At 40.9% G+C, this 27585-nt stretch overlaps 1 protein-coding gene across 4 annotated transcripts in view; it reads right to left on the reverse strand.

The window, feature by feature from the left end:
* Positions 1-8326, reverse strand: part of ELAVL4 (ELAV like RNA binding protein 4) — a 138614-nt gene extending 130288 nt beyond the window's left edge. For 2 of the 4 annotated variants that reach the window (XM_070592526.1, XM_070592470.1), the window contains exon 1: positions 8134-8305. In XM_070592526.1, the coding sequence (XP_070448627.1) occupies positions 8134-8151 (18 nt within the window). In that variant the 5' untranslated portion in view covers positions 8152-8305. Of the gene's footprint in view, positions 1-8133 lie in introns of all 4 variants that reach the window. The other 2 variants (XM_070592561.1, XM_070592510.1) reach the window with 2 other exon arrangements.
* Positions 8327-27585: the final 19259 nt, after the last annotated feature.

A 27585-nucleotide genomic window follows, 5' to 3' on the forward strand; every position in this document is an offset into this window, starting at 1 on the left:
CAAATAGGAAAAAACAAGTATGAAGCATGTTTGGTCAACTGCAAATAATTTAATATTGGAGCAAGGGGAGGATTTAATGGGAGAAAATGGATAGCCATGAGGTTAGATATAAGGCTAAGGATAGACGGGGAATGACAAACCACTAAGCTTTGGCTTCATCCTGTGGATAGTGGGGGATAGGGAAATGACAGGGTCAGATTTACATTTCAGAGACAATGTTTGCTGTTGGTGACCAGTTGGAGGGGAAGAGACTGCAAAGTAAGGCAAAAAGTAAAGAGGATTTCATGGTAGACCAGCAGAGAGATGAAAAAGGGAAATCAGATTATTAACTATTAACACTGTCCCTAGTTTTCATCACCATGAATAACCAAAAGCAAACAGTCTAAATGCTTTCTGATTTTGTCTCCATGCTTTTCTTTTCCTTTTTTTTTTAAGATTGGCACCTGAGCTAACATCTGCTGCCAATCTTTTTTTTTTCCTTCTTCTTCCCCAAAGCCCCCGAATACATAGTTGTATATTTTAGTTGTGGGTCCTTCTGGTTGTGCTATGTGGGACGCCCCCTCAGCATGGCTTGATGAGTGGTACCACATCTGCGCCCAGGATCCAAACCGGCGAAACCCAGGGCCGCCGAAGCAGAGTGTGCCAACTTAACCAACTGGCCACAGGGCTGGCCCCTCCATGCTTTTCTTATGAAGATGTATAGAGTTTTGTTTGTTTGTTTTGTTTTTTTGGCAAGGAGGGGAACAGTATTTCTTTTTAAAGAGCCCTACTTTTTACAGAGGCCCTTCTACATTTAAGGAAATACCAATAAATAAAATCCCATATAATACACTTTTAATTGCCAACCAAAGTAAAAAGCTTTTCAACAGTATCCACCAGTTGGGATATATTCCTTTGTGGTATATTCAAAATTGATTATGCCTCTGAGTCACAAAACCAGGATTCAAGTCCCTACTCTGTCATTTCCCAGATTTCCATCATTGGGCAAGTCGTCAAACTTCTCTAGGTTGTCATCTTTAAAGCTGTGTTGCAGTCAGGAAATAGAAGGCACACTCAAAGAGTAAAACTGAGCAAGATTTAGTGAAGGGAATTCACCAAGAGATGATGAAGCACTCTGGGGTTAGCAACATTGGAGGTCCATTGTCACCCCTATAGACCTTGAGAGAACCCAGAGAGAGAGAGAGAAAGCTGCAGCTGTAGGATGGATAGGGGCTGTGGCCTCCACACAGCCACTGCTAACCAGTAGTGTAGCAGAGGGGGAGCTGAGTGAATAAATACCCAGAACTCGCATTTTCTTCCTTCCGATACCCTACCAGTACCCCCAGTGGTTGAATCCTTCCAGAAGCAACAGGGCAAGAAAGAAAGAGAGCTCACTGATGCAGTCTATGAAGATCAGCCTCCAAAGCTACAGAAAAGATGGGGAAAAGGCCAGAAAGTAGACGTGGAGGGCAAATGTAAGATACCCAGTCCAAAATAGAACCATGGCTGTCCATCTCTCACGCAGATTTGCTGAGAGTCAAACGAGATAATACAGGTAAAAATACTTTGTAAACTGTAAACAAAATATACAATTTTAATAATTATGAGGTACATCTTGTAAGAAGTAAACAAGAAAGACTACTGCCAATCTATGATATGGGTCCCCTGAGGTTGACAGATCTCAAACTTTGGAATCAAGATTATGCCCTACACTGGAATTTTTTCTTTCCAGTTACAAGTTCAAACTGTGAGGACAAAAACCAAACTGAAAAGGAATTTACCAGTACCAAATGCTTAGGTCTAAGTGAAAAATTAATTCCCTGGTGAGGTGGGTGTGACAAGAGTCAGGCAGGACACGGACACCTACACATCAGCATTTCCATGTTGTTTCCTGACCTTTCCCCTTCCCATCTCCAATTCTAAGTTTTGCCAGCCCCAGAATTAGCAATAATTCTAGAAGCCTATTCCATTTTCTATTGTGGTTCAGGACCAGTTCTTATAAATGAGCACCAATTCATTTGCCAAAGAAACATTCAAGAAACCTCTGCAGGGCATCTACAATGTGCTCAGTATACAAGCTAAGCATCTATCCACTCACCAGTGGATGATGAACCACGGCAATATTTATTCAGCATACAAACCTTATAATCCAATTTATAATCTATTTTCCTTCTTGTTAACTCCTCTCTAGCCACACTGACCTCCTTGCTGTTCCTTGAACTCTTCTGGGTCCACTCTTGCCTTACAGCCTTTCCTCTGGCTGCTCCCTCTGCTTATGAATAGCCACGTGGCCAACTCCTTCACCTCCATCAAGTTCATTCAGATGTCACCTTCTCAATGAGGCCGACCCTATTCAAGACTGCAACCCCCTGCCCAAGCTTCTGATCCTCTTTATCTTACTCAACTTTTTTCCCTAGAGCACTTATAACCTTCTAATATGCTATATAATGTACTTGTTTATTATGATTATTTTTAATGTTTATCTCCCCTTGCATCCCTGCTGACAGGGATATCTGAGTTTTGTTCACTGATGTATCTCAAGCATCTACACTGGGCCTGGCCCATACTGGACACTCAACAAATATTCATTAAATAAAGGAATTAACCAACCAATCATCCAACCAGTCACGTGAAATGGTTTCAGGAGTCTCACTGACATTAGCAACTTTTTATTAAGGGAAATTTTAAAAGTTGAAAAAAGAAAGCTACGTTGGCATTGTATTTTAAATCTAATAGCTTCATCTCAACTATAATTTGTTCCAAATTTTTTGCTTATAAGTGAAAACTCATATAAATGATGATTAATCTCCATTATAACTAAATGTAAAAGCCGTAACATTTCTATTAAAGGAAATATAAGATCAAGCATCAACCTGGTACTACAGATAATAAGTATCTGTAATTAACACACTGTGGATAACTGTAAACTCTGTCACTACACTCACAAAATGTAAAAATTCCTAAAGCAACTGGGAACTCTGTGGCAGCTGCAACGTCAACACTAGCCACTTTGCCAGTTGTTCAGAGGCAGTGTCAATTAGCACAAACTGGTAGTAACACACATAATACATGTGGTATCCATTTTTGCACAACATAAGTTTAGAGATTTTTTTCTTTTCTTTAGATAAAATATGACATCCTGATGCATGAACATATGGAGCTGAAATGAACTTCAAACTGGTAAGGGGAATAAACCACAAACTGGGCAGTTTAGGTACCTCTGAGTAAACTATTGCCAGGCTCTGATTTGAGGAACAAAGGTTGCTTATGCAGCAAATTTGGGTCCATAAATTCACGGCTTGAATATGTAGAAAATATGCATTGACAGATTAGCATAATTATTTTGTTGCAGAGATACCTGGAATGTCAAACAAAGAGCTCGAATGACACAACTAGGTATGAAGGTATCAAAAGGTTAAATGGGTTCTTTCCAGAAAGCCAAACCTTCTACCTCCGTCACCCAAAGTGCGATAGAGTCAGAAGGATCAGGAAGCCACTGCACAGCCATCTTTCTCAATCAATGAAGGACACAACTTTTAGTGGACCCAGTCACAGATTAAACTCAGTTTGGACAATGACCCCAGCTCTGCTTCAGTTGTAATCAGGCTCACATAAAAGGGGTGTGTGTGTGTGTGTGTGTGTGTGTGTGTGTGTGTGTTGGTATCTGATGGATATGTTTAGGTTTCTTGCTGCAACTGGGAACTACAAGATTTACATCCAAATTGAACTGTTCCAAAACAAGAATTAAAGTCTGACTTGTTTCATATACTATGTGCTAAGCTATTCTGAAAGAACAAATACAGCTTTTTCGCAGATACCATGTGTTGTGGGCTAAATTGTGCACCCACCTAACCCTTCTCCACCCTCAAATTCATGTGTTGAAGTCCTAAACCCCCAGGACCTCAGAATATTACTGTATTGGAAGACAGGGCCTTGAAAGAGGTAGTAATTGAGGTCATATGGGTGGGCCCTAATCCAATGTGACTGGTGTCTTTATGAGAAGAGATTAGGGCACAGACGTACACAGAGGAAAGACCACGTGAAGACAGCCAAGGAGAAAGGCCTCAGAAAAACAACTCTGCCAACATCTTGATCTTGGACTTCAAGCCTCCAGAACTGTAAGGAAATAAATTTCTATTGTTTAAGCCACCTGGTCTGTGGTGTTTATTATAGCAGCCCTAGCAACCTAATACATACACCATGTCTGATTCATCTCATTAAATCATTGCATCAAAAGAAGAATGCAGTTTTTGGGGGCTTTTCTTTGTGGGTTTAAAAAAATTTTTTTTTTAAAGATTGGCACCTGAGCTAGCAACTGTGGCCAATCTTTTTTTTTCTTTCCTACTTTTTCTCCCCAAATCCCCCCAGTACCTAATTGTATATTTTAGTTGTGGGTTCTTCTCATTGTGGCATGTGAGACGCCGCCTTAGCGTGGCCTGATGAGTGGTGCCATGTCTGCGCCCAGGATCTGAACCGGCAAAACCCTGGGCCGCCAAAGTGGAGTGCATGAATCCAACCACTCGGCCACGGGGCCCGCCCCAAGAATGCAGTTTTAAAAATCCAGTTCTCAATCACAAATCACAATTATGAATATCAACAGATACCTTATTTATGCGGTATCATGAAGGAATAAAATCATTCCACATTAAGTAAAATTTCCAGATAACTAAAGCTTGCCTCTTAACAAACCAAAGTTTATATTCTAATCATATTGGATGGAAATCTTCCTAAAATACACTTTATATGCTATTTCCCTTTTAAAATAGAGTATACCGTGATGCAACCCTTTTAAAGGATAAAATTGAAATTTCCAACAAAATTGGCGATTATTACTCAGTACTCTAATTCAATTACTGCTTCAACCTAAGATTAAGACTGATTTCTCATGTCTTACTTTTGTAACTTGTTTGTCCCTCACTTCCAGCTAACCTTTACTGAAACTTCTGGTGCATCTCCTAACTACCAAGCCTTTTAATCTGCTGTAGGCTGAGAAATTAGGCAACTAAGCACGTTAGAACTATGCTTCAAATAAGAATCGAGAGGCTTGAGGGAGGGTCCAAGGAGCTTGTCTGTTTATGTGGACAAGTTAACAGACTCTTTGTGCCATATTTTTTGCTTCTCAGAATTGTTTTTGCTTCCATCGTAGCTTTTGCCTGTATTCCCAAGAATTAGCACTGAAAAGTTATGACCACTATGTTTAGATAAGTGAGATTTTATTTTTACAGTATCTTATTAATAATTATTGTCTTATCTCCACTTCAAAAACTTTTCACAGCATCTTTATAGTGAATTGACATTAAAGTCTATATGGTGTTCATTTGTGACCTCCAAAAAAAGAAGAATGTGAATATATCAATTAAACAATAAGAGCATATATTAGGATTTACTGTGTACCTGGTACTGTGCTAAAAGCATGTTAGGCATCTCACTTAACTACTAACAAGGCAAAGGATTTATTGAAAGCAAGGAAAAGGATGAAAAATCACTATGACCTTTCAGGAATTGTGCTTACCACATGGATATGTTATGCAAATAAGCACTACTGGATCAAATAAAACATTTTAATCTGGTTTTTAAGAGGCTATTAGTAAAAATTAATACCATATGCAGGTTCCTAATTAAACATAATCTCAGCACAAGCCAAACAGTCATTCTCCTCCATGGACCATCATCACTCCTGACAACAACCTGAAAAATGAAAGCACCTTCTCTCTATGTCTCTTATGACCCAACATGAACTCATGAAGAAGATATGCTCAAACGCAGAGGGGCCTCTGGAAATGAATCACTAGATTATGCAGAATTAGGCTGATATGTCAACTCCCACCTTATTTGGGTTAATTTTTTTTAATTAATTTTATTGAGATGTAATGCACATCCCATCAAATGCACAGATCTGAAGGGTTCAGTTTGATGAGTTCTGACAAACTGACACACCCCTGTAATCAACACCTCAATCAAGATATAGCATATTTCAATCACCCCAGAGTTCCCTTGTGCCCCTTTGCAGTCAACCTCTCTCCCCAAGCACAGGTAGGTATTTTTAAGCAGATATAGTAGCAGTGATGGTAACAGTTACTGGTTACAGATGGTTAACAATGGGAGTGTTGACTGAGTGCCCACACACCAGGCACTGCACATATATGGTATTCTATTTAATTCCCATGTCAAAGGTTGGTATTATCCTGATTGGTCTATTGGGAATAACAGAGCGGGGCGGGGGGGGGGGGAGGTTCAAGAAATTAATTATGCAAGGTTACATAACTACTGAGGGATGGGATCAGACCTGAACCAAGAATATCTGAATTAGAATCCCTCACGCTAAACTACATTGTCTCTACACAAATGCTAGAGAGTTCTCTGTTAATTCCAAACACACACTAAGCAGTGCAATTAGTGGGGCCACCAGCTCTAATTCACAACCCCACCTCTATTACAATCGCACCCAAGTGCCTTATCTCAACAAGCAAGCAAAGGTTTCAGAGACTAAGACTAAGGATAACTAAAGAGGATTACTTACAAGTTCTTTAACTGAAAACCTGCACGTAAATCCCTCACATATTTCTAGAGTAGTCAGGAGAGGGGAAAAATCCTCTGTACAGGTGGATGGGTCACAACCCCATCAGCCCCAAGGAATGGTTAGTAGTTTAGAAAATGAACGGAAGGAATCTAACCATCCACTTGTTCTTAGCCACAATGCCACAGTCCACTCTACCCAGGAACCCCAAGGAGAGGAGCTGTGCAGCACTGCGCTGTCACTTTATTAGGCAGGAATGGAGGCACACATCTGGATTGAACCTTTTGATTCCTCATTACATTAATTTTATTCAGTGTTTTAAACTCAACCCACTCACATTTACAAAACACTTCACACAGACGACTTCCCTCATGAATGGAGCTCCATTCACATCTCACTTAAAACATCAAACTTATTCTGAAATGACTGAGGTTAAAGCTTGTTCAGTGTCAATTTGCAAGTATTACAAAATATAAAAGATTAGGCACACAAATGCAGGAGGGTAATGCGAGACAGCCTCTTTAAGGGGTTCTACTAAAAGAAAGCAGCTAGGGAAGGGGCACAGCTATGCTTTCAGGAACTCACAGGTCTCCTGCCAAGCTGTGCCGTGGAGGGGGGTATTTGATTGCCCAAAGGGAAGATTTTGTAAGAACTACCATCCTTGAGCGGTACCCGCTAACACCTTGGGAATCAACATGACTCATTTTCCCCCAAACCTGGAGTTGTTTTCTCGAAGTCCCTCCCCTCAGTTTCCCTGTGGTCTCCCTAAATCCCTTAACATACGTGGGAGGAGGGGAGAGTCTCTCCCTTTTACAAAAATTCGTCTCCGACAAGTCCAAGACTTAAAGACGTGTGTTTACTAAATCCTAAACGTTAGGCAACCCTAAGCCCAAAGAGAGACAACAATCACAACCCACAAATAGACCCTATCCAACACCTGAGCCTCCTTTTCCCTCCGCTAAACAAGAGGAAGCGCCCTCTATTTCCATCTAGAAATATCCCGAGCACCAGGTCCACAGCAGGCTATAATGGGAGAAAGGCACCGGAGGGTGCTGCTTCTCGATAATTAGCCGGAGTCACACACACACACGCACACGCAGAGGGGCCCCTGAGGATCCGCGCTCGCTCGCCCGGCACCCTGGGGCCCTGCTCGCTCGAAGCCGCCGGACTTTTTGGCGCCACCACCTAGCTCAGCAAAGCCACTCCGAGGACAAGGATGGCTCGAAAAAGGCGCAAAGGGGAGTGGCTCGGGGCGGCGGCGTCTCTGCGCCGCAGGGTCGCCTGTCGCGGGGGAGGGGGCGCGCGCCGACCCAACTTTCGGTTGTCTACCCCGAGGCCCGGGAAGTCTCGGGAGGCCGCTGCGGGAGTGACCGGGAGCCCTGCGAGGCGAGAGCCGCCAGATGGGAGGCGGAGGAGGTGGCCAAGAGTCCCCGGGCCAGGGGCGCGCGGGGGCGGTTCCCTCCTGCAAGGGCCCCCCTCCCCCTCCCCCTCCCCCTCCCCCTCCCCGGGAGTCGGGGTGGCCCGGCTGGGCGCCGGGAGCAGCCGAGTAGCGGCCACGTGGCCGCGCGGCCGCCGGCGCCCGTGACAGCGGGTGGGCGGGGCGTCGGGGACGCGGGGCCGGGCGCAGGCACGGCTACCTGGTTCTTGAGGCGCATCTTCCAGGCGGCGCGGTCCGGCCCGAGGCGGCGAGGCCGGGCGGGGCGGGACGCGGCGGGCGGGAGGACGTCCGCGGAGTCGCCCCGCGCTCGCTCGCTCGCTTGCTCGCTCACCAGCCCAGCGCGGCGCGGCCGCTTCGCCACCCCCGCCGCCGTCCCCGCCGCCACCCTCACCGCCGCCTCCAGGGGGCGCCTCGCGCGGACCCAGAGGACCGATCCCTGCGAGTCAAGCTCCTGTCGCGGCCGTGGCGCCTAGCTCCGGGCTTGGCATCGAGTCTGTGTTCAAAAAGTTAAATGAATAAATCTTCTCCCTTTCCTCCAATACTGCTACTAACTGTGCTTAAATTTTAAGTGAGGTAGCTTCTTTGCAGTTGAAGTCCATCAACACCGTTTGTACCAATGTTCTTGGCAAAACACTGTGCTAAGCCCTGAGGATTTACAAATGTGACCTACTTAGAATAAACCTTACTCTTTAGAGGAAGTCACATTAGGAAGGTGGTCTGTCTCCTGAAGGGAAAGTGGACACTTTCGCTAGGTGCTTCAAGTCACGTTTGGCCAGTAGATTGGTGTCTAAGTAAACTGAGAAATGGAGACAGTGATTGACATCACTAAACTCCAAACAAGATGACCAAGACTTTTGTGACTATAAATTCAAGTAAAATTGTTTGTTGGCTTGAATGGCTTGGGAGAGCCCTTCAGTCACACTGTGGCCTCCTAAACCATACCCTACTTTTGAATGATACAGTTAGTCCGGTGCTGGGTAATGTGATGATCATTAAAAATGAGAAAGTGGCTTCTTTGGCCCTCTCTAATCTTTGTAACACTTCCGTTTTCAGGGCTCAGAAACTCACAAATTGTTGGGTTGCTGAGAATGCCTGTTATTGCCTAAAGAAAATCTATCTTGATTCAAAACACAGGAAATACATGTAAGAGTAAGAATTACTGGGTTGAAGGAAACTTAGCATCATAGTGTTAGAATGGAAATATTAAAAGAGGTCATCTTATCTGATATTTCTTGATAGGTGAAGGCTCTGAGGTCCAGAGAAGACCTGCCCCAGGTCACAAGGGAATCAGGAGGAAAAATTGTAGTTCTCTTGACCCCTGGTGTATTGCTTTACATCACAATTCTCAGGATTCTCAAGTTTTCCCTATTTTTAGGACTTATCCATTCAGATCTTCAAATAGACCCAAATAAACTAGAGAGGAGGCCTAGATAGTAAAAGGACTCGGAATGACAAATGAAACAAATTCAATGTTGGTTTCATTATAATAATCGCTATTAGTTATTGAGCACTTGTTATGAGCACTTTCTATGGATTATCTCATTTAATCCAAGTTTTAAATGACTTCATTCTTAGTGCAGCCTTAAAATTGAGCAATCCCTGATGGCTCAAAGAGCCAAATATATTCCCACAGTGTCCTTTGACCATATAATATAAAAGAGTTTTGTTTCTGAGCAGATGGGGCTATACCAACTCAAAATTCTCCTATCCTATCTTTCTAACTCCTATCTTTCAACTCAGCAGTTCCATTTTTATAAATTTACCTTAAGAAAATAATCATTAATGTGTTCAAAGACGTTGCTTTATGATTATTTACTATAACATTCTTTGAAATATGGAAATATTAGAAATAGCCTTTTTTTTTGGTGAGGAAGATTGGCCCTGAGCTAACAACTGTGCCAATCTTCCTCTATTTTGTATGGGGGACACCACCACAGCATGGCTTGATGATTGGTGTGTAGGTCCACCCCTGGGATCCGAACTGGAGAACCCTGGGCTGCAGAAGCAGAGCATATGAATTTAACCACTATGCTAGCAGCTGGCCCCAGAAATAGTCTTTAATGGTCAATAAAAGGGACTGACCAGCCACACAATGGAATATTCTGCAGACATTAAGAATGATATGGTCAATGAATATTTATCAACATGGAAAAACATTCACAATATATTTCAAAGTGAGAAAACTAGGTCACGAAATTGTATGCTTAGAAGGATCCTATTTTTGAAAGGGTAGCAGTGGTTATTTTGGAAAGTGGGATTATGAGTGATTTTTATTTCTCCCTCTTTTGTTTATCTGTATTTTCAAAAATGTCAATAATACATATTTATTTTGGAATTAAATTTGTCACTATCTCTGATTATTATCAAAGAACCTACAATGAGCAAAGCATTATGGCAAGGGCCAGGAGGCAAGAATTCAGTGCAGCTTAGCACAGTAAAGAACATAGTCTTGGGGCCAGCCCTGTGGCTGAGCAGTTAAGTTCGCGTGCTCTGCTGCAGCAGCCCAGGGTTTCCCAGGTTTGGATCCTGGGCGCGGACATGGTACCACTCATCAGGCCATGCTGAGGCGGCATCCCACATGCCACAACTGCAGAGACCCACAACTAAAAATACACAACTATGTACCAAGGGTCTTTGGGAGAAAAAGGAAAAATAAAATCTTTAAAAAAAAAAAAAAAGAACATAGTCTTAATCACTGTACTTAGGGTCTTAATCAGACCAAGTTTCCAAATCAGCTCTGCCTTCTTTCAGGTATGTTATCTTGAACAAGTTACTTATTTTTTCTAAGCCTAAAAACAGTAGTAAGAATAGCTAACATTTTTTGAGAGTTTACTCTGTGCTGGACACTGTGCTAAGCACTCTATACAATCTCATCCCCACATCAGCTGTTGAGGAAACTGAGGCTTAAACTGAAAGAAGTTAAATAGCTTGCCCAAGTTGAATAGCTAGATAAATACTTACATCATAGTGTGGTTGGTGAGGATTAAATGCAAGGGGCACAAAGTATTTAGCCTACCACACTGCCCAGTATAGATATAGATCTATATCTACACTCCATACATGCTGTTTCAATCTAATTTGGCTATTTCGCGTGGTGGGTAACAGCATGGTCTCTAAAGCCTGCCTTGGTTTGAATCCCAGCTCTAACACCTACTAACTCTGTAATCTTGGGTAAGTTACTTAACCTCTTTGTGCCTCCGTTTTATTGTCTGTAGGATGGGCATACTATTAGAACCTACTTCATGGGGCTTGTTCTGGGTATTAAACGAATTCACACATATAAAGCAATAAGAACAGTGCGTGATATACTTACAGTTTTTAAAATGATTACACATTTCACTAATTTTAAGTTCTTTTTTACACTAATATAAAGATTTCAGTACGTTTCCTATACTGATATCTGAACATATTATTATTTAACACCAAAAGGTTATGCAAATGCACAACTTGTCAGGATTCATAGTAGGAAGTGGTTCCCATTTAGGAGAAACCCCTGTGGCATTTACCTGTGCTTATATCACTAAAACAGAAGTCAAACCCGAACACAAGATATTAAAAAAATACCAATTCTTTCAGTCCTAACTTCTCCAAAATGAGTTCAACCACAAATTTTTCAAAGAAAAGAATCTGGCATATTTAAGATTTGACTTTGTCATGTATTCTCCAGATTTATAAGGTCTTTTGAAAACAACAGAAAAATTCCACACAGAGATAAAAAATAATACATCTTCAATTTTATAATAAAATATATTACAGTATTACTACTTATGAAAAATCTCACAAAAAGAGCAAATCATCATAGGATCAAGAAACATGCTACAGGAAAAAAAACTATTTTTCATCATTTGAAAATATCTTTTAGGCTAAACCATATATATACATGTATGTATATATATGAGCGTAGTATTAACTGTCTAAAACAAGTGTTTTGGAATCACATTAAATTCTCCAAAGTGTAATCTTAGTTTATATTCCTTCCCAATGCAAACCATAAATAGAATCTGTGATAATTTTACAATTACAAATCACATTGTAGCTCTAGGATAGTCAACTTCATGTAACAAAGCAATTAGTAAGAACATGGAAACTTACTTTCTTTCTTTGAAAGGCAATTCCTGTATTAAGGGCAATGTTATTTTTCTTTAAAAGTCCCAAATGTTCACACAAAGGTATTACAAGCTCATCGTGCACCTTAATTATAAGGGCACCTGTGTTTCTTTGTTTATCTGGTTGGTCAGACCTGAGGATTTGATTTGTCACACTCCTCCCCTGTCCCGCCCTATTTCTCTCTTAATGAGAACAACTTAACAATAGCATCTGTACACCCTCCAAGGCTCAAATAATGACTGGGGAGGAACAGAGGTATTAGCTATGGTCGGGGAGCACTTGTTGCTTAGCCTTCAGGTAAGGGCTAAAATCCAGGGTGAGTAAGCATAAACTTGGGGGAAAGATCAATTTTAAAACACAGAAGAGGTTTCAGAGCATGAGATGTAACCCTACCCTTCCTCATCCACCCCCTTCTCCCCCACTCCCCCCCACCACCACTCCCCTCTCCTCCCCGGGGACGCAGCGTAGTATTAGATGGAGTCAGATTAATCCCACCTCTGTCATTCAGGAGCCCTGTGGTCTCTGGCAACTTCCTTGATCTCTCTGAGCTTCCGTTTCTGTATAATAGAGATAATAGTACTTACCTCATAGGTTGTTATGAAGATGATGATTTTTAATGTTAACGGGAAAATGGAGTAAAGTAACACAATTTGCTTCTCTTTCCCCTTTCCCCTCTACATTGGGCCCATAAAAAAAGGTTCTAACTTTGCACATCCATGGACGAATAGGCATGTGTAAAGGTATGGATATTTGAGGGATTTAGGAATTTAACATAAGACAGAAAATGCCTATTTGTCTTCATCATCAACATCTCTTAAAAAGGAACAAAGGAACCTGTTCACTCCGCAAGTATTCATTGAGCACCTACTGGGTCGAGGGTTCCTAACCCCTAGCAGTAGAGTTGTTTTTTGCCCTCGAGAAGATCACAACCTGAGGGGACAATAGAGGAGGAAATGACAGATCGTGACAATACAATGTAACAGACTATTAACAAGGACTAAAGCAGAGAGAAGCAGCAGGGACCGTGAGAGAGCAGAGCAGGGGAATCCAAAGCAGCTTGGCGGGGAGAGGGTAGGCTCAAGGGGGCTCCGGGGAGATTCCTGAAAAACAATGACTCTAGAATTGAGCTTTGAAGAACAAGCAGGAGTTAGAAGGTGAAAGACTCAACATTGAAGCTTCTTCAAAGTGCTTTTTTAAAAAGACTTACTCTACATAGCTGTGAAGCAAATGGGGTATTCCATTGTCAGAATGAAGCTACACTGTAGTGTTACTGATGATTATGGATATAACAGAATTTGTGCATTCTCTAATGTTTTGTCACATGAGATTTTAATAGGAACAATGAATAAGCGCTGTTTTCAAGAAAGCCCATGAGCATATGTTCATAAACGTTTGATTAGGGCCTTTGCTCTAACAGTTTTAACTGTTCTTGGTTGCTCAACAGTTGCAGTTTGCACTTAATAGATTAGCTAATTAATTGCTTAGTGGTAGAAAATAACTCTGCCAATCACGACATGCAGAAAATGAAAACAGAAGGAGTACTCAGTCTTCGTGTAGGTGTTAGTGCTGGAAAGGACCTTAGAGGTTGTTGATATCATCCTCCTCATTTTACTAAGCAAGGAAAGTCAGGTTCCGAGAAGCTCAGTAATCTGCCAAAGTCCACACAGCTGGTGAGAAGCAGCGCTGGGAATAGAACCAGTTCTCTGGGCTCCTACCAATGGCAATGGCTACCATTTACCAGGCATTTCCAATGCGCTGACGTGATAACTAAAATCTCTAAGTGTTATTTCATTTTATTGACATTTCTAGTCTAATACTTATGCCTTGAATCCTTTCAGAATGGAGCAGAGAATACTTTCCAAAAGTAAATATTTGTTGCATAGATACCAATGAATGAAGAAACAGTGTTCACATAGAACTTGCTTCATTAGCTGGTTGGTGAATTTCTTTCGAAGCTAACTTTAGTTTGATACACAGCTTTCAGATTTTGTTTCCAAGATTCTCCTCTAGGAGTTTGATTTACTTCAGTTAGATTCAACGAATATTTATTGAGTCCTTGTGATAGGAAAGGCGAATCTTTCTTTTCTCTTGCATTCTCCCTGGATGTCAGGCTTCGTAAGAGGCTGTTGTTACCGAACCAGGTTTGTTTTTGCCTGCCGCCCAGAAAGCCAAACACCGAGACGATGAGATTGCCGCAGAGAGAGAGTTTACTCACGAGGCAGCCGTTGGAGGAAGCGAGAGCATGAGCCTCAAATTCGCTTCCCCGAAAACAGGGACTCAGGGATATTTATGGGATAGGGGGCAAGATGGTCTGAAATGTGAGAGATGTAATTGGAGGTGAGGAGAGGTGAGGTAATTGATGACCTGCGCAAGCGAAGTCAGACTTCATGCCTCTTCATAGGACCCATGCTCACAAAATGGCAGCATTAGCATGATCTGGGGGTGGAGTTTTTAGCCTCTTGATGTCAAAAGGTCACTTATTGGACATCTCTGTGGGCCCAGTTGATGAGTTGGTGGTCTCAACCGGCCTGAAGTGGACAAGGAGTTCTAATTCCTGAAAAATAGCTCACACAGCCATTACCATGGTGACCCAGGCTCCAGGAAGATGTGATCTATAGGAGCCTGGTGGGAGTCAGATAGCATAGTGCCTAAGCAGCACAGTTGACAGTGAGTGGGTTAAACAGCTGAAAGCTATGATCAGTCATTGCAAAAAAGAAAAACTTTAGTTCCTAGCTACTTAATCATCAGTGGGTAACTTTCTGCCGGTTTCAATGTGTCATGCTAGGAAAGAGCACAAGTTTGGGAGTCAGACAGGCTTGGGTTCAAATCCCAGCTTCACAACTAACCATCTCAGAGATCTTGGGCAAGTTACCTACTTCCCTTATCTGTAAAATGAAGGTGTGAATTGAAAGCTACCCTAAAGCATTCTGTGGATTAAAATGAATGAAATAAATAAATGGAATCCATTTTATTCGTGGCCATTTGTTCCGCAGATCACTCATATTCATTAAGCTGAGAAGCATTCTGTTAAAGGTCATTTATTGTAATGTGTGGCAGATTGTATTTTCCAAACGTGGCTACAACAATATCTCCCAACCCACCTGCTCTTCTGCAATGTGACCTTGCTACTCCCTCACCAAGAAGAGAATCTAAACTCCCTCACCTTGAATCTTGGTCACTCTTAGTGACTCTGGGTCACACTATCTACTGTCCCTTCCTTCCAGCTGATGGGAATGCAGATGTCATGGTGGGAGCTGAGATACAAGTTAGCAGGACAACAAAACAGAAAGACCCTGGAAACTTGATGATTATTTGTGTTGTCATAGCAGCCATGGTCCACATACCCAGACTTTTACAGGACAGAGGACTAAACTTCTTTTTTATTTAGGCCACTGTTATTTTGGACCTTCCTGTCACAGCAACCCAATTAATAGCCTAAACAATACAATTAGAGATATTATAATGAATCTACAATGACTGGCATAAAGCAGGTGCTCATTAGTAAGACGCTACACATTTCAAACACCAAAACCATCTACTGCCCTCCAGGACGTAATCCCACCTTTCTGTGTGATTTTTATACCTAGCTCCTTGACCTCTTCCACACAGCCTTTCTGCTCTCTCTGCCCTCTGGGCCATCAAGAGACAACAGTAATCTTTTTAATTGCTTAATCCCAGTAATCCTTGAACTCCTCACCTCCAGTGACTCACTTTCCTTCCATTTCAGCCACTCAGCTTTACATTTGACCCCAGCCTTCATCATAGCTCTAAATGATTTCCCCTGTAAGTTGGAGAATTCTGCCATTTTTCTCTCTGATGCCTGCTTCTGGTCATCTCACTTTCTCTCTCAGTACTACCAACCCAGTTTTCATTCTCAATCACGTTCTTCGAATCCTAGGTCTTATTCTGTATGCCTACCATGATTTACTGACTGGTATTTTTACTGAGCATGCACCATACAGTCAGCATTTCCCTGACACCCTAGAGTCTTGCCCCACCCTCTTCATCTTCTCTTATTCCCACCTGGTTATCCCTAGCCCAGGCTGGTCCAAGTAGGGCTCCGCTGGACTCCCACAGACCCTATGCAGTCTTCTGTCACAACTGGCATCACTCTGCTTTCAGTTTGAATGTCTGTCTCTCCACTAGACTATGAGATTTTTAAAGTTGGAAACCAATTTATCTATGTAACTACAATTCCCAGCAAAAACACACCCACTAGTTGGAATGTCCCAGTTTTACCTGCCTCCATTCCTTTGCTTATGCCATTTCTCCCTGGGAATATTTTCCCCCTTCTGTATTACCTCTTTTTAAAATCAGACAAATCCTGTAAGGTTCATCTCAGATGCCACCTCCAAGAAGTCTTTCCCAATATGACACTTTCCTCCTTTGAAGCTCCAAAGCATTTCATTGGTATTTCTTTGCAGGCACTTTGATTTTGCAATCAACTCAATTATTGACCATGTACTATTCACTCAGTGATATGCTGCCTACTTCATTCATGGCTGTCATTTACTCCTCACAAATACCCAATCATCCTGATTTTGCAGATAAGGAAACTAAAGCTCTGAAAGGTTAGATTACTTTGCCCAAAGTCACACAGCTAGAAAGTGGCGGGACTGTGATTCACTCCAAGGTCAGAGGTCTCATGCTGAACCGTGTTGCTCCACATATGCTTTGGACTTTTGTCCCTTGTTAAGTGTCTTGTCCCTCTGTATGAGTTTTCTGTGGGCAAGGGCTGTGTCTCTGACCTTTATGTCTCCTCTAACATCTAGCCCAGGCTCTTGCACATAGTGAATACAACAAAATGAACAACATAACATACTGATTCAGGGGCTCCCAAAAAACACCTGCAAGGCAGCATGTAGATCCCTCCCTCCACTCCCATTTCCCTCTCACTGACTCAAGGGACCTGCCTGCCAATGGGCTCACACCCGACCCTTGCAGGAGCAGGTGCAAATTCAAACAGCCTCATTAATAATCTGTGGGGCTCCTGTACTAATTACAGTGGGGTTTTAACTACAGCTAGTTCCCACAATTCAACAGCTTCTATTTTTAACCCATAATAGTGGGATCTAGAGGAAAAAGAGTAGGCAAGGATCTAGTATTCTGGTATTCAAGTCACCCTATGTCCCCTCCCAGTGTTCCAAAGGAAAAGAACTTGTGAAAAAGCCAGAAAACACATTAAATCAGCTACATAAATTGTGATTCATATCTCACAGTTTATCTCTTCCTTGGCCATGTAAATGTTACCATTTTCCAGTCAAGGTAAATCTGAAAACAAAGAAAATTTACCAAGCTACCACTGATCATGACAGAATAAGCACCCTTTTGCCCAGCCATTTAGTTCCCATGAGAGCTCAGCAATTCCAAACATTCCTTCCTTCCTAAACATCACTCCTCTCCTAACAAGGGAGGCCTAGGCTCCATAAGGTTCATTTGGTTTTGTTTAGTGTCTGCTTTTCCCATTTCACTTTGAATTTCTTAAAGCTGGAGCTCTATTAATTATTTCTTGTGAATCCAGCTCCTGGCAGAATGCTTAGCACAAATCACACACAGTGAACGTTTGTTGAATGAATAAGTAATCTAGCTCGGTGCAAAGTAAAAAACATAATTTACATTCCTTCTCTCGCTCTCTCTCTTTCCCTCTGAAACAAACATTTTAAGAAATAATACTTACCTCTACTACCTGCAGTGCACGCTGATATTTGCTATCCAACCCTACAATATCTTATTATTTCATTTCTTTTAAATGCTTGTTGTGACCCAATAAATTGATTCATGACAACAATAAGGAGTTCCAAACCTAATTTGAACCATATTGGATTAGGTATGGGAGCAATGTTTTATTTTGTATGTATGTTATTTTATTTATCATCATCATCTTTTTTCTATTTTCAAGTGTTAAGTGAGGGCATAGATTAAAAATAAACATATGGAGAGAAATCTTTCACACAGAACAAAGAACAGCTCTCCTTTGCAGGGTCTCATAGTGTTTAAAGTTTGCCTCTTTGCCTTGGAAACACCATGAAAGCTTGGGATCACAAGCTTTGAGTCATTCTTGCCAATGAGTGTTTCCCAAAATGCATGTGTCCATTCTTCCTTGGGCCACTGAGCAGTCATCACACTTAACATTTACTGGGCACTTACTAAGTTCCAGGTACTGTTCTTCTGATCACTTTATATGTGTCTTCTCAGGTAATCTTCACAAAAATACTCCTGGGTAAGAATTATTATTATTCTCACTTTTGGGGTGAGAAAACTGAGGCACAGGATGACCCACACTGCTAGAAAACAGCAGAGTCCATATTTGAACCCAGGCATCCTAAGAGGATGTGTACATCATAGTTAGACTACCACATTCAAATCTTGTCTCTGCCTCTTAATAATTATGAGATCTTGAGTGAGTTACTTATTATCTCTGTGCCTATGTTTTCTCAACTATAAAATGAAGCTGGAGATAATAATAATAGTTCCTACCCACAAGATTTGTTGGGAAGATTAAAGCAGTTTAAGTATAAAACTTAGAGCAATGCCTGATGCATAGGAAGCACTTATTAAGTGTCTGCTCTTATTATGATGGCTTCAGAACCTGTACTCTAAGCCACTATGAACTTTATAGTTCATAGATGTGTTTTCCACAGTGAGAGAAACACTTGCACTGAAAAGGACCCCAGAGATTAGCTAGTTCCAGTAGGTCATTTCACAGATAGGGATGGTCTGAAGAGGGGAAGGGACTTGTCTGCCCAAATGTATGTAGCAAAGCTGGGACTAAAACTCAGGGTTTCCAGTTTCCCCATCTAATGCCCTTTCTACCACCTGCCTCTCTCTCTCTCATGTATTTAGTCCCTCAGTTTCTTGTGAATCCTGCTGTCCTGTGCACTCCATTTTCTCCATGTAATTGTGTTGCTGGGAATAAACCTAAGTGCTAGATGCTGGGGAAATTCTTTTACTCAACAGGTTATACCACAAGCATCTTGCTTTCTATGTTTGTTCATTGTAGGCATTTAGTATTTTATTACAATATATAAAGTTAGAAAACACAAAATTTGGAGGAAAGTGGACTTGCCAATTCTGGCTCTATCACTTACTCATCTCTTTGTGCCTACATTTACTCTTCTGGTGCATCCCTCATCCCCTGCTTAGCCTGCTGCTACCTTGGTCTTCCTGGATCTTCTCCTGCCCATGTAGTCTATTCCCACAGCAGCCTGAGTGGTCCTTTTTAAAATGTGATTATGTCACTGCTCTGCTCAAAACTTTTCAATATTCTTAGGCCAAAGACCAAAATCCTTAAGATGGCCTACAAGGCCCTGCTTGTCATGGCTCCTGCCACCTCTCCCAAGTCACTATCCCAGGAGCCTGCACTCTCCTTTCACTTCTTTGAAAGCACTATCATCTCCCCCACCACAGGAACTTTGCATATTCTGTCTCCTTTGTCTTAATTGCTCTTCCTCTGGGCTTTGTTTAGTTAATGCCTAGCTTTCTTTCAGCTCTTTCAGTGATTTCTTTTAGTTCAATCATCACTTTCTCAAGGGAACCTATCTTTTCCTAAGACAATTTGTAGAATTTATTATTTTGATAATTTTACTTCTTTTGTTTATTTCTCAATTAATCTCCATTTCTTCCACTAGATTATAAACTCTGTGAGGATCAAAAAGGCATCTTCTTTCTCTCTAATTCAGGGCCTGCTGTGTATTAATTAGGCTTTTTGCTATGTACCTGACCCACAAGGTAGGCCTAATGTGTCTTTTACAGCTGAGGAAACTGAGATTCAGGGAAGTTAAATAACTCATGTAAAGTCAGTAAGTGATGAGGTTAGAATTGGAATTCAGGTCTTTCGAGTTCCAAAACTAGTATTCTTTCCTTTACACTGTATTGCCTGTGATTATGGAAGCTTTTAATCTTTGTTACTTTTTTGTGGAGAAAGAAATTGTCTTAAGAGTATATTAGCTGAATGCTAAGTTGTTTTCCCAGATATGGGTATATTTTTGATAGGGAAGATGGCAAGTATTATGTATCTACATGACCATCTTTAGAAAAATGTTACCTACCTCCATATAGCTTTCTTTTAAAACAAATATTATTGACTCAGTTCAACCCATCTAAATTCCTTGTGTCAGATTTCACTGTGTGTATTTGTATGTTTACTGTGTTTTTATTCTGCCACAGAGACTAGTATTCGAGAAATGAAGTTGTAGGGGAGGAAGACATTTTGTCTACCCAATGTGGGTTCGTCTGGCCGGAGAATGAATTAAATTCACAAGAGACAGAATAGCAGGAGAAAATTAAACAAAGCTTTATGAGGACCATGGCCTGGGGCCTGTCTTCCAGAAGGAAGAAAGGGCACCGAAGAAGTGAGGTATACAGAGTGGTTATATACCCCCAAACAGGATATTTCACATATGATTGAAATGTCCCTCCCACAATAGTCACAAGATTGCCCTGTTGGCACAGCACTTGATGGACACAGCAGGTAATGGGTCTGCTATCTTGGAGGGCATAGCAGGAGGCATGTCTATTGTCTCGAGCTGGGTGGTCACAGGTGAGCGCAGCAATCAGTTCCTAGCCTAAGGAAAGATGCTTAATCCTTAAAGAAATGCCAGCGTTGGGAGGGGGAGGGAAGTCAGTTACAGGAGGTTACCAGACAAGCACAATAAACAAATGCAGATTTAAGTCCTTGCCTTCCCCACTGATTAAGAGTTTCTAGAGATAAGGTCATCTCGTTTCTTCTTCCTGGTACAGAGAGGGAGGCACCTTTACAGATAGAGATTTACCTTACAAATGTAAATGTCTCCTAACAAAGGGCAAGCAAATTCCACCCCTCAGAGCCTCCTTCCCTGTCCCAATTTATCAAAAGCAACCAGCCCCATAATCCTCAGGCCAAAGAGACGTATCTCGGCGTGGCCAAGACCAGTCCCCCACAAAGTTTTCCCAGGAAAGGCTGAATCAGAAGTTTGAGATTTAGATACTTTAGCTGCCCCACATTGCTGAGGTTCAGGGAAATGCAATTGTTGTAAACCAAGTAACTTTTATTCATGACTTCTTCATGTTTTCTTTATTTCTAGTCATTACAGCATCTTTATTATCACTTCGAAACAGATTTTTCCTTTTGTATCTTGTTAGTTTTATCTTCCCAGAATTTGTTGTAAGGAAGTAAATTGTAGATTTCACTTTGATTCTGATGCCTCCCTGAACTTCAAAGGTAATATTCCTCAGAGAGAAGCTTGGATTCTAATTTTTTATCTCAGAAAATTATACAGGCAACATATTTGAAGTAGCAGGTGGAAAAATCTAAAAGAAGAAATGAATGCACGAGCTCTCCTTTTAAAGAAGATACAGATAAGAAAGCAGAAGGAAGAAAAAAACAGGACTCTACAAAGAGGACAGGGCCCCTCGAGCATTCAATGGCAAATCTAACACAGTAAACACTTTTTTTTAAGGTAAAAATTATCTTGAAAGAAAAATGGGAACTATGATTTTCAAGGCAAGGAATAGAAAATTACTCTTACTGTAGTTTTTCTTCTAAAAATGAGTGAGCTCATACCAGCTCTTTGGAAATATCTTGTAGCTTCAACATTCGCTATTGCAAGTGGCCAAGCTCTATCCCATGGATAGATATCTCATTTGGCAAAAACAGAACCAGGGAAGGGAAGCATAACACCCCACTCCTTAAGTGTGGGCTGCAAAGTGACTTTGCAATGGTGACTTCTTCCAAAGAATATATACAGAAAGGAGGAAAAAGAGTAACTTTACCATGGAGAAACCTGACACACACTACCTCTGCCAGACAACATCAGTGTCATAAGTCATACTGATATTGCACACCCTTGATATGATGTGATGAAAATGACACTTTACCTCTGTGATCATCCTCCCCCAAACCCATAACCATAGTCTAATCATGAGAAAAACATCAGACAAATTGCATTAGAGGGGCATCCTACAAAATACTTGAGCAATATTCCCCCAAACTGTCAAGGTCATCAAAAACAAGGAAAGTCTGAGGATAATGCCACAGGCAAGAGTAGCCTAAGAAAACATGTCAACTAATGTAATGTAGGTATCTGCATGGGATCTTGGAAAAGAAAACGAACATTAGGTAAAACTAAGGAAATCTGAATAAACTCTGGACTTTAGTTAATAACAGTTATCAATATTGCTTTATTAATAGTAACAAATGTATCATACTAAGATGTTAATAATAGGGGAAACTGGGTGCAGGGTATACGGGAACTCTCTATACTATCTTCTCAATTTTTCTATAAATCTAAAACTGTTCTAAAAAGTAAAATCTAAGCAACAACAAATAAAAATGCTTAAGAGGCATTTGAAGAGCTTCCATGGGAATTTAGGAGAATACAGAAACAATGAATGTTACATAATATGCTCTAACATTTGTACAGGGCTTTCTGGTTTAGGAAATGTCTTAATATATACTATCTCATTTAATTTTTGAAAGTGTAGTGAAGTAGATACAATTAATTACTCTCATTTTACAGTCAGGAAAAGTAGAGCTTAGAAAGATGAGGTGACTTGCTGGGCATCAAAAACTGATTTGATTCTAGTTCCAATATCTTTCTATCCAATCCAGTTACCTTTCTATTTCCTGTCCTCAAATGCTAGCAACAAAAGAGGCAATAACCATACTAGGATTTTAATGGTTGATGAACATAAGCCAAATGAATAATTTTTGAAGTCTTTCCTTTTTGCCCCCAAAAGACACCTAAGATCTTCATTTAAGCATTAGTTAGTGGCATCTTATCAGGAAAAGTCAATGAACTGTATCTGCCTCTGTCAACAAGGATACAAAGTGTGTTACCATTGAGGGTGGATGGTAATGTGCATGGGCAGTTGTTTACTTCTCATCAGAAAGCTTTATTTTTTAAGTCTGTACACTTTAAGAATATGACCTTTACTTAAGGCTACTTTAAACATCTCATTTGGCTTTTCAGAGTTTGCTGATAAAGGATAGTGTTTCATACTTTGAACTGGGGAAGTGTTCAAAGACCAGCCACCGTTTGGGGATGGTTTACAAAGTATTCCAGTTGTGGTTGCCATATGCTGCTCCATCTGCCTATATTGTGTGGGTATTGTTCTGCAGTGTTTCATAGCATGCCCACTCTTGCTTTTGGAGATAAACTCTTTGGGATGTGGATGTGATTTTTTTGTTTGGACCATTTTACCTGCTGCAAAGCAACATGTACTCTTTCTCCCTCCATATACAGAGGACATGAGATATTTAAATTGGCAATTGTAAGAGCCATGAAAATATACATATGTGAAATTGTATCTTTACCAATCAGTTTATCGTGGGGCAGGTGGAGAGGAGAACTACGACTTAAAACATCTGCCAAGACGCATATAGCAACAACAGCATTTATTGGATATTATTGAAAACGGCTATGTGAGATGAACTCACCATACACAATCTGTCTCTAATCCCATCAGGAAAGCTGGTTTCTAATTATGGATCTTGTTGGATGCCCTGAAGGGTAGCTGGCCTGGGTTTCTGCCAGATCTTGGTTGAAGAGTCGGTGTGGAAGGGAGGTGGACAGGGCACACACAGAGAGTTTTAAAAAAGAGGACTCTCCCAATAAATGTTGTTTTTAACTTCTTGTATCATTAGAAAGTCCAGATTATTTTGATCACCTTTGGGTGCATTTAGAAAGAGGATGCTTTTAGCAGCTTTGGAGGTCAAATCATTCACAGAGCTTTAAAGGCTACACTCAGCTCCTCCAACCACACAAAAGCCATTTTCTCCTGTTCACCTTATTGTTGAGTCATCTCAGGTTTACCTGCAGTTTCCTGAGTATTCAAGCTGTGTTCTCTCCTACCCTCTGCTCCTCACATCTCTTACTGTTTCCTTTACCTAGGATCCTTCCCTTTTTCTCTACTCGTCCTTCAAAACTCAGCTCACATTTTACCTTTCTCTAGGAAATCTTTGATGATATCCCATTTCAACTGCAAGTTTAGATTAGGTGCACCTTCTTTGTACTCCCCAAATACCTGTACGTATAGCTTTTGTTTGTTCACTCATTTATTCAATCATTCATTCAAAAATATTCATTAAGCATCCACTACGTGTCAGAAGCTGTTCTAGCTGCTGGAGATACATCAGGACACAAAAAAGGTGAGGTTCCTGCTCTTATAGAGCTTACAGTGGGGAAGAGAGTCAACAAATAAGTAGGCAAATAATTCAATAGAATTTATGATTTTACATAGTAAAGAAAAAAGCAGGGTAATGTAATAGTAAGAGACGGAAGGTGGGAGCTATTTTGATTGAGCGGTCAGGGAAGGCCTCTCTGAGGAGGTGACATTTGAAAAGAGACCTGCATGAAGTGAGAGAGCAAGTGATGTGAAGATATGAAGGAGGAGCACTCCAAGCAGAGGGAGCAATGAAGGCTGTAAAGGGGGAAAAAGCTTGAGGTGTTTGAGGAACAGCAAGGAGGCCTGTGATGCTGGAGCATGGTCAGTGAGGAGAAACATGGTAGAAGGTGAGATGGGAAAGGCAGGCCAAGCCCAGTCATGTTGGACATTAAAGGCCAAGGAGAGAACTTTATGTGTTGATGAGCCAGAGTCTGTACCGAGACTTACTGCGCTTCAGAGTCTGTGCCTATTACAGTATATTACTTACATATCACATTCTACAATACAATGATGGGATGTGAAACCTTTAGGCTGTTCAAATATATGTAATTAAAATGTATTAAAAATGAAAAAATTAATTATATTTATTAATTAGGAAAGAAATATACAGTTTTAGGCCTAGTATTAGTCATTGATCTATTTTGATCAACTCAGTGAGGATATAGGTTTTTATCAGGCTGAACTATTCTTGAAAATTGTTATATTTATAAGTCAGAGAACATCTCAATTAAAATTCCAGATTTATATCACTGATTGTGATATTCAGCTTTCTTTTAACATTTTATGAAAAAAAAGTCATGCCTAGTGCTTCATTATGTAGTCATAAATTTCCAGGTAGTTCTGGGATTTATAATCTTGCCTACACAATTTCAGGGATACTGTGACCCTTTACTGGGCATAGTTAACTTTCATATCAATCGCTTCCTCCAAAATTAATAGAAGAGATGCTTATTAAGTTGGATACATTCTAAGATTTGCACTCCAACAGCAATTCTGGAAATTTAGGTTCATTGACATCATAATCTGTGAATCTCTTCCGAAACTGTCACTCCATTTCTACCATGTAACTCTATAACTCTAAAATTTGTTACTCTTTTAAGCACTGGAAAATGAGGTTCTATGGCCTTGTGTTCAATCTAAATGTCTTCCTTTCCTTGAACAACTCAGCAACAGCCTTGTTTCATTCCTGTACAGTTTCAAGCTCAGTGTGTTTAAGTATTTGTCACATCAATAAGAAAATCTAATCTTAATGACACTGGAGTACATAGCAACATGGATGTCTTAGAGTCCTTTAGCTCCAAATATTTTATTTTAGTTTAAGCAATCAAGCCATTTAATGTCATTAAAATAAACTAAATTACCATATCCTACTTTGTCTTCTTCCAAATATCCCATAAATAAATACCAGTTAAGGGCATGACCATGAAGAAAATGGGAGATCTTGATTTGTTCTCCACTAAACCACAGAGAACTCAGCACATCTACTTGATACCACACACTCTCTTTGTGAAAGAGACATGAAGCCTGGGTTGTACAACCCTTTTCTCCTGATGGAAATAAAGCATTGAAAATTTCCCCTTTTTCTGCAGGTGCCCCATCTGTGACAAGTGCAATCAGCTTTCCCATGTTTAAACCAAACTTCTCAAATTTCTTCTTGGCAGATGGTAAAGTTCTATCAGTTCATGTTTCTTGGCTAATTGGGTAAAACATTTTTTTCCCCGTAAATATCACAGCCAGAATGTTGGCAAAGGTATCATGTTACAGGTACTTGCTCACCCTGCCACTGGGAGTATAAAGGGATGAGGTCTTTGGGGAGGACAATTTGTCAACACGTTTCAAAACCTTGAAAAGTTCATCCCCTCTGACCCAGTGACCTCATGTCTAGAAATCCAAACCAAGGAAGTGATCAGAGATGATGATTAAAGATATATGTAAAAAGATATTCACCACAGCATTATTTATAACAGAAAATAAAGTAGGACTTTATTGACCTAAATATCCAAGAAAAAGGGAATGGTTTAATTAGTTATGATGCATCTCTAAGTTGGATATTTTGCAATAACAGGAATAATGTTTTGAAAGAATACCTTATATCATGAGAAAATTCTCATGAATTAAGTGATGAAATTAAGGCATAAACAATATATTTTGTGAGATCTCAATTTTTAAAAAATAAATTTATGTATGAGGATAATGCATTTTCTAGCCCCATCTCCACTGGAGTCCTTAGATACTAGGGGGTTGGTGAAGCCTGACCCTTCTTGGACTACCCTGTCCTGCTAATCTCACCCAAACAAATAACTACATAAAGTATACAAAGTACTTCATGGAGGTAGTTCTTAGCAAGGAGTGGGAGAAACAGACTGGAACTCATCCATCTTCAACAGTCTCTTTTATTGAAAAAGTGAAGCTTTTCAGGCTTGGGCCTTCAAAAAGAGGGTGGCCTCTGCGAGAATTTCCATCCTTGGGAGCTCTTTCCCTTCTCAATTTCCCTGACCTACTTTTTTAACTCCAGCTTCTTCCAAATCCCTGAGGCCCATGATCTTATTCCCTCCTTTGGGAACTCTACTCTTTATCTTTGAAGGAGGACAATCTGCCCCTGTAACTTTTTTTGCTGGGGGGAAGATTAGCCCTGAGCTAACCACTACCACTCCTCCTCTTTGTGCTGAGGAAGACTGGCCCTGGGCTAACATCCGTGCCCATCTTCCTCTACTTTATATGTGGGATGCCAACCACAGCATGGCTTGCCAAGCAGTGCCATGTCCACACCTGGGATCCAAACTGGTGAACCCTGGGCTGCCAAAGTGGAACGTGTGCACTTAACCGCTGCGCCACCGGGCCAGCCCTGTCCCTCTAACTTTGTGTATATATCTGGTTTGGGCTAGCTTTCCCTCATCTCCTACTCTTCTCAGTCATTGCCTACTCCTTAGAGAAAGGGATCAGTGTTGATTTCCTCCTTAGTTCACCCAAGAAGTAATCACATCTCACCAAGGGAGAGGGGAGTGACATTCATATTTCTTGGAGACAATCAAGATTTACCAAAGACAGCCTTTCCCTTCTATTACCTTATACTTATCTTTGCTCTGTTCAGAACAGTAGCCCCTTGCATTACTGTGCTAAGAAACCATTAATGCTCTCCTGAGCCTGGTTTGTATTTCAAATCCACCAAACTACCTGTCAATGGCTCTTCCTCTTTGCTACCCAGAGCAGTGTCAGTGCCAAATACATTCTCTTTAATGACATGATTTATCATTACTTAGGAGTAGGAGATAGTAATAGGATAGGTTTTTCAGTTTAAATTGTCACAATGTCTATTCCACTAGGCTGTGAGTTTCCTCAAGCCAATACCAAATCTGGCTCATCCAGATACTTCCCCATCCCCGCCATCACTGATACAATA

The sequence above is a fragment of the Equus przewalskii genome, chromosome 2, assembly GCF_037783145.1.
Source record: "Equus przewalskii isolate Varuska chromosome 2, EquPr2, whole genome shotgun sequence".
In the NCBI taxonomy this organism is placed as follows: domain Eukaryota; kingdom Metazoa; phylum Chordata; class Mammalia; order Perissodactyla; family Equidae; genus Equus; species Equus przewalskii.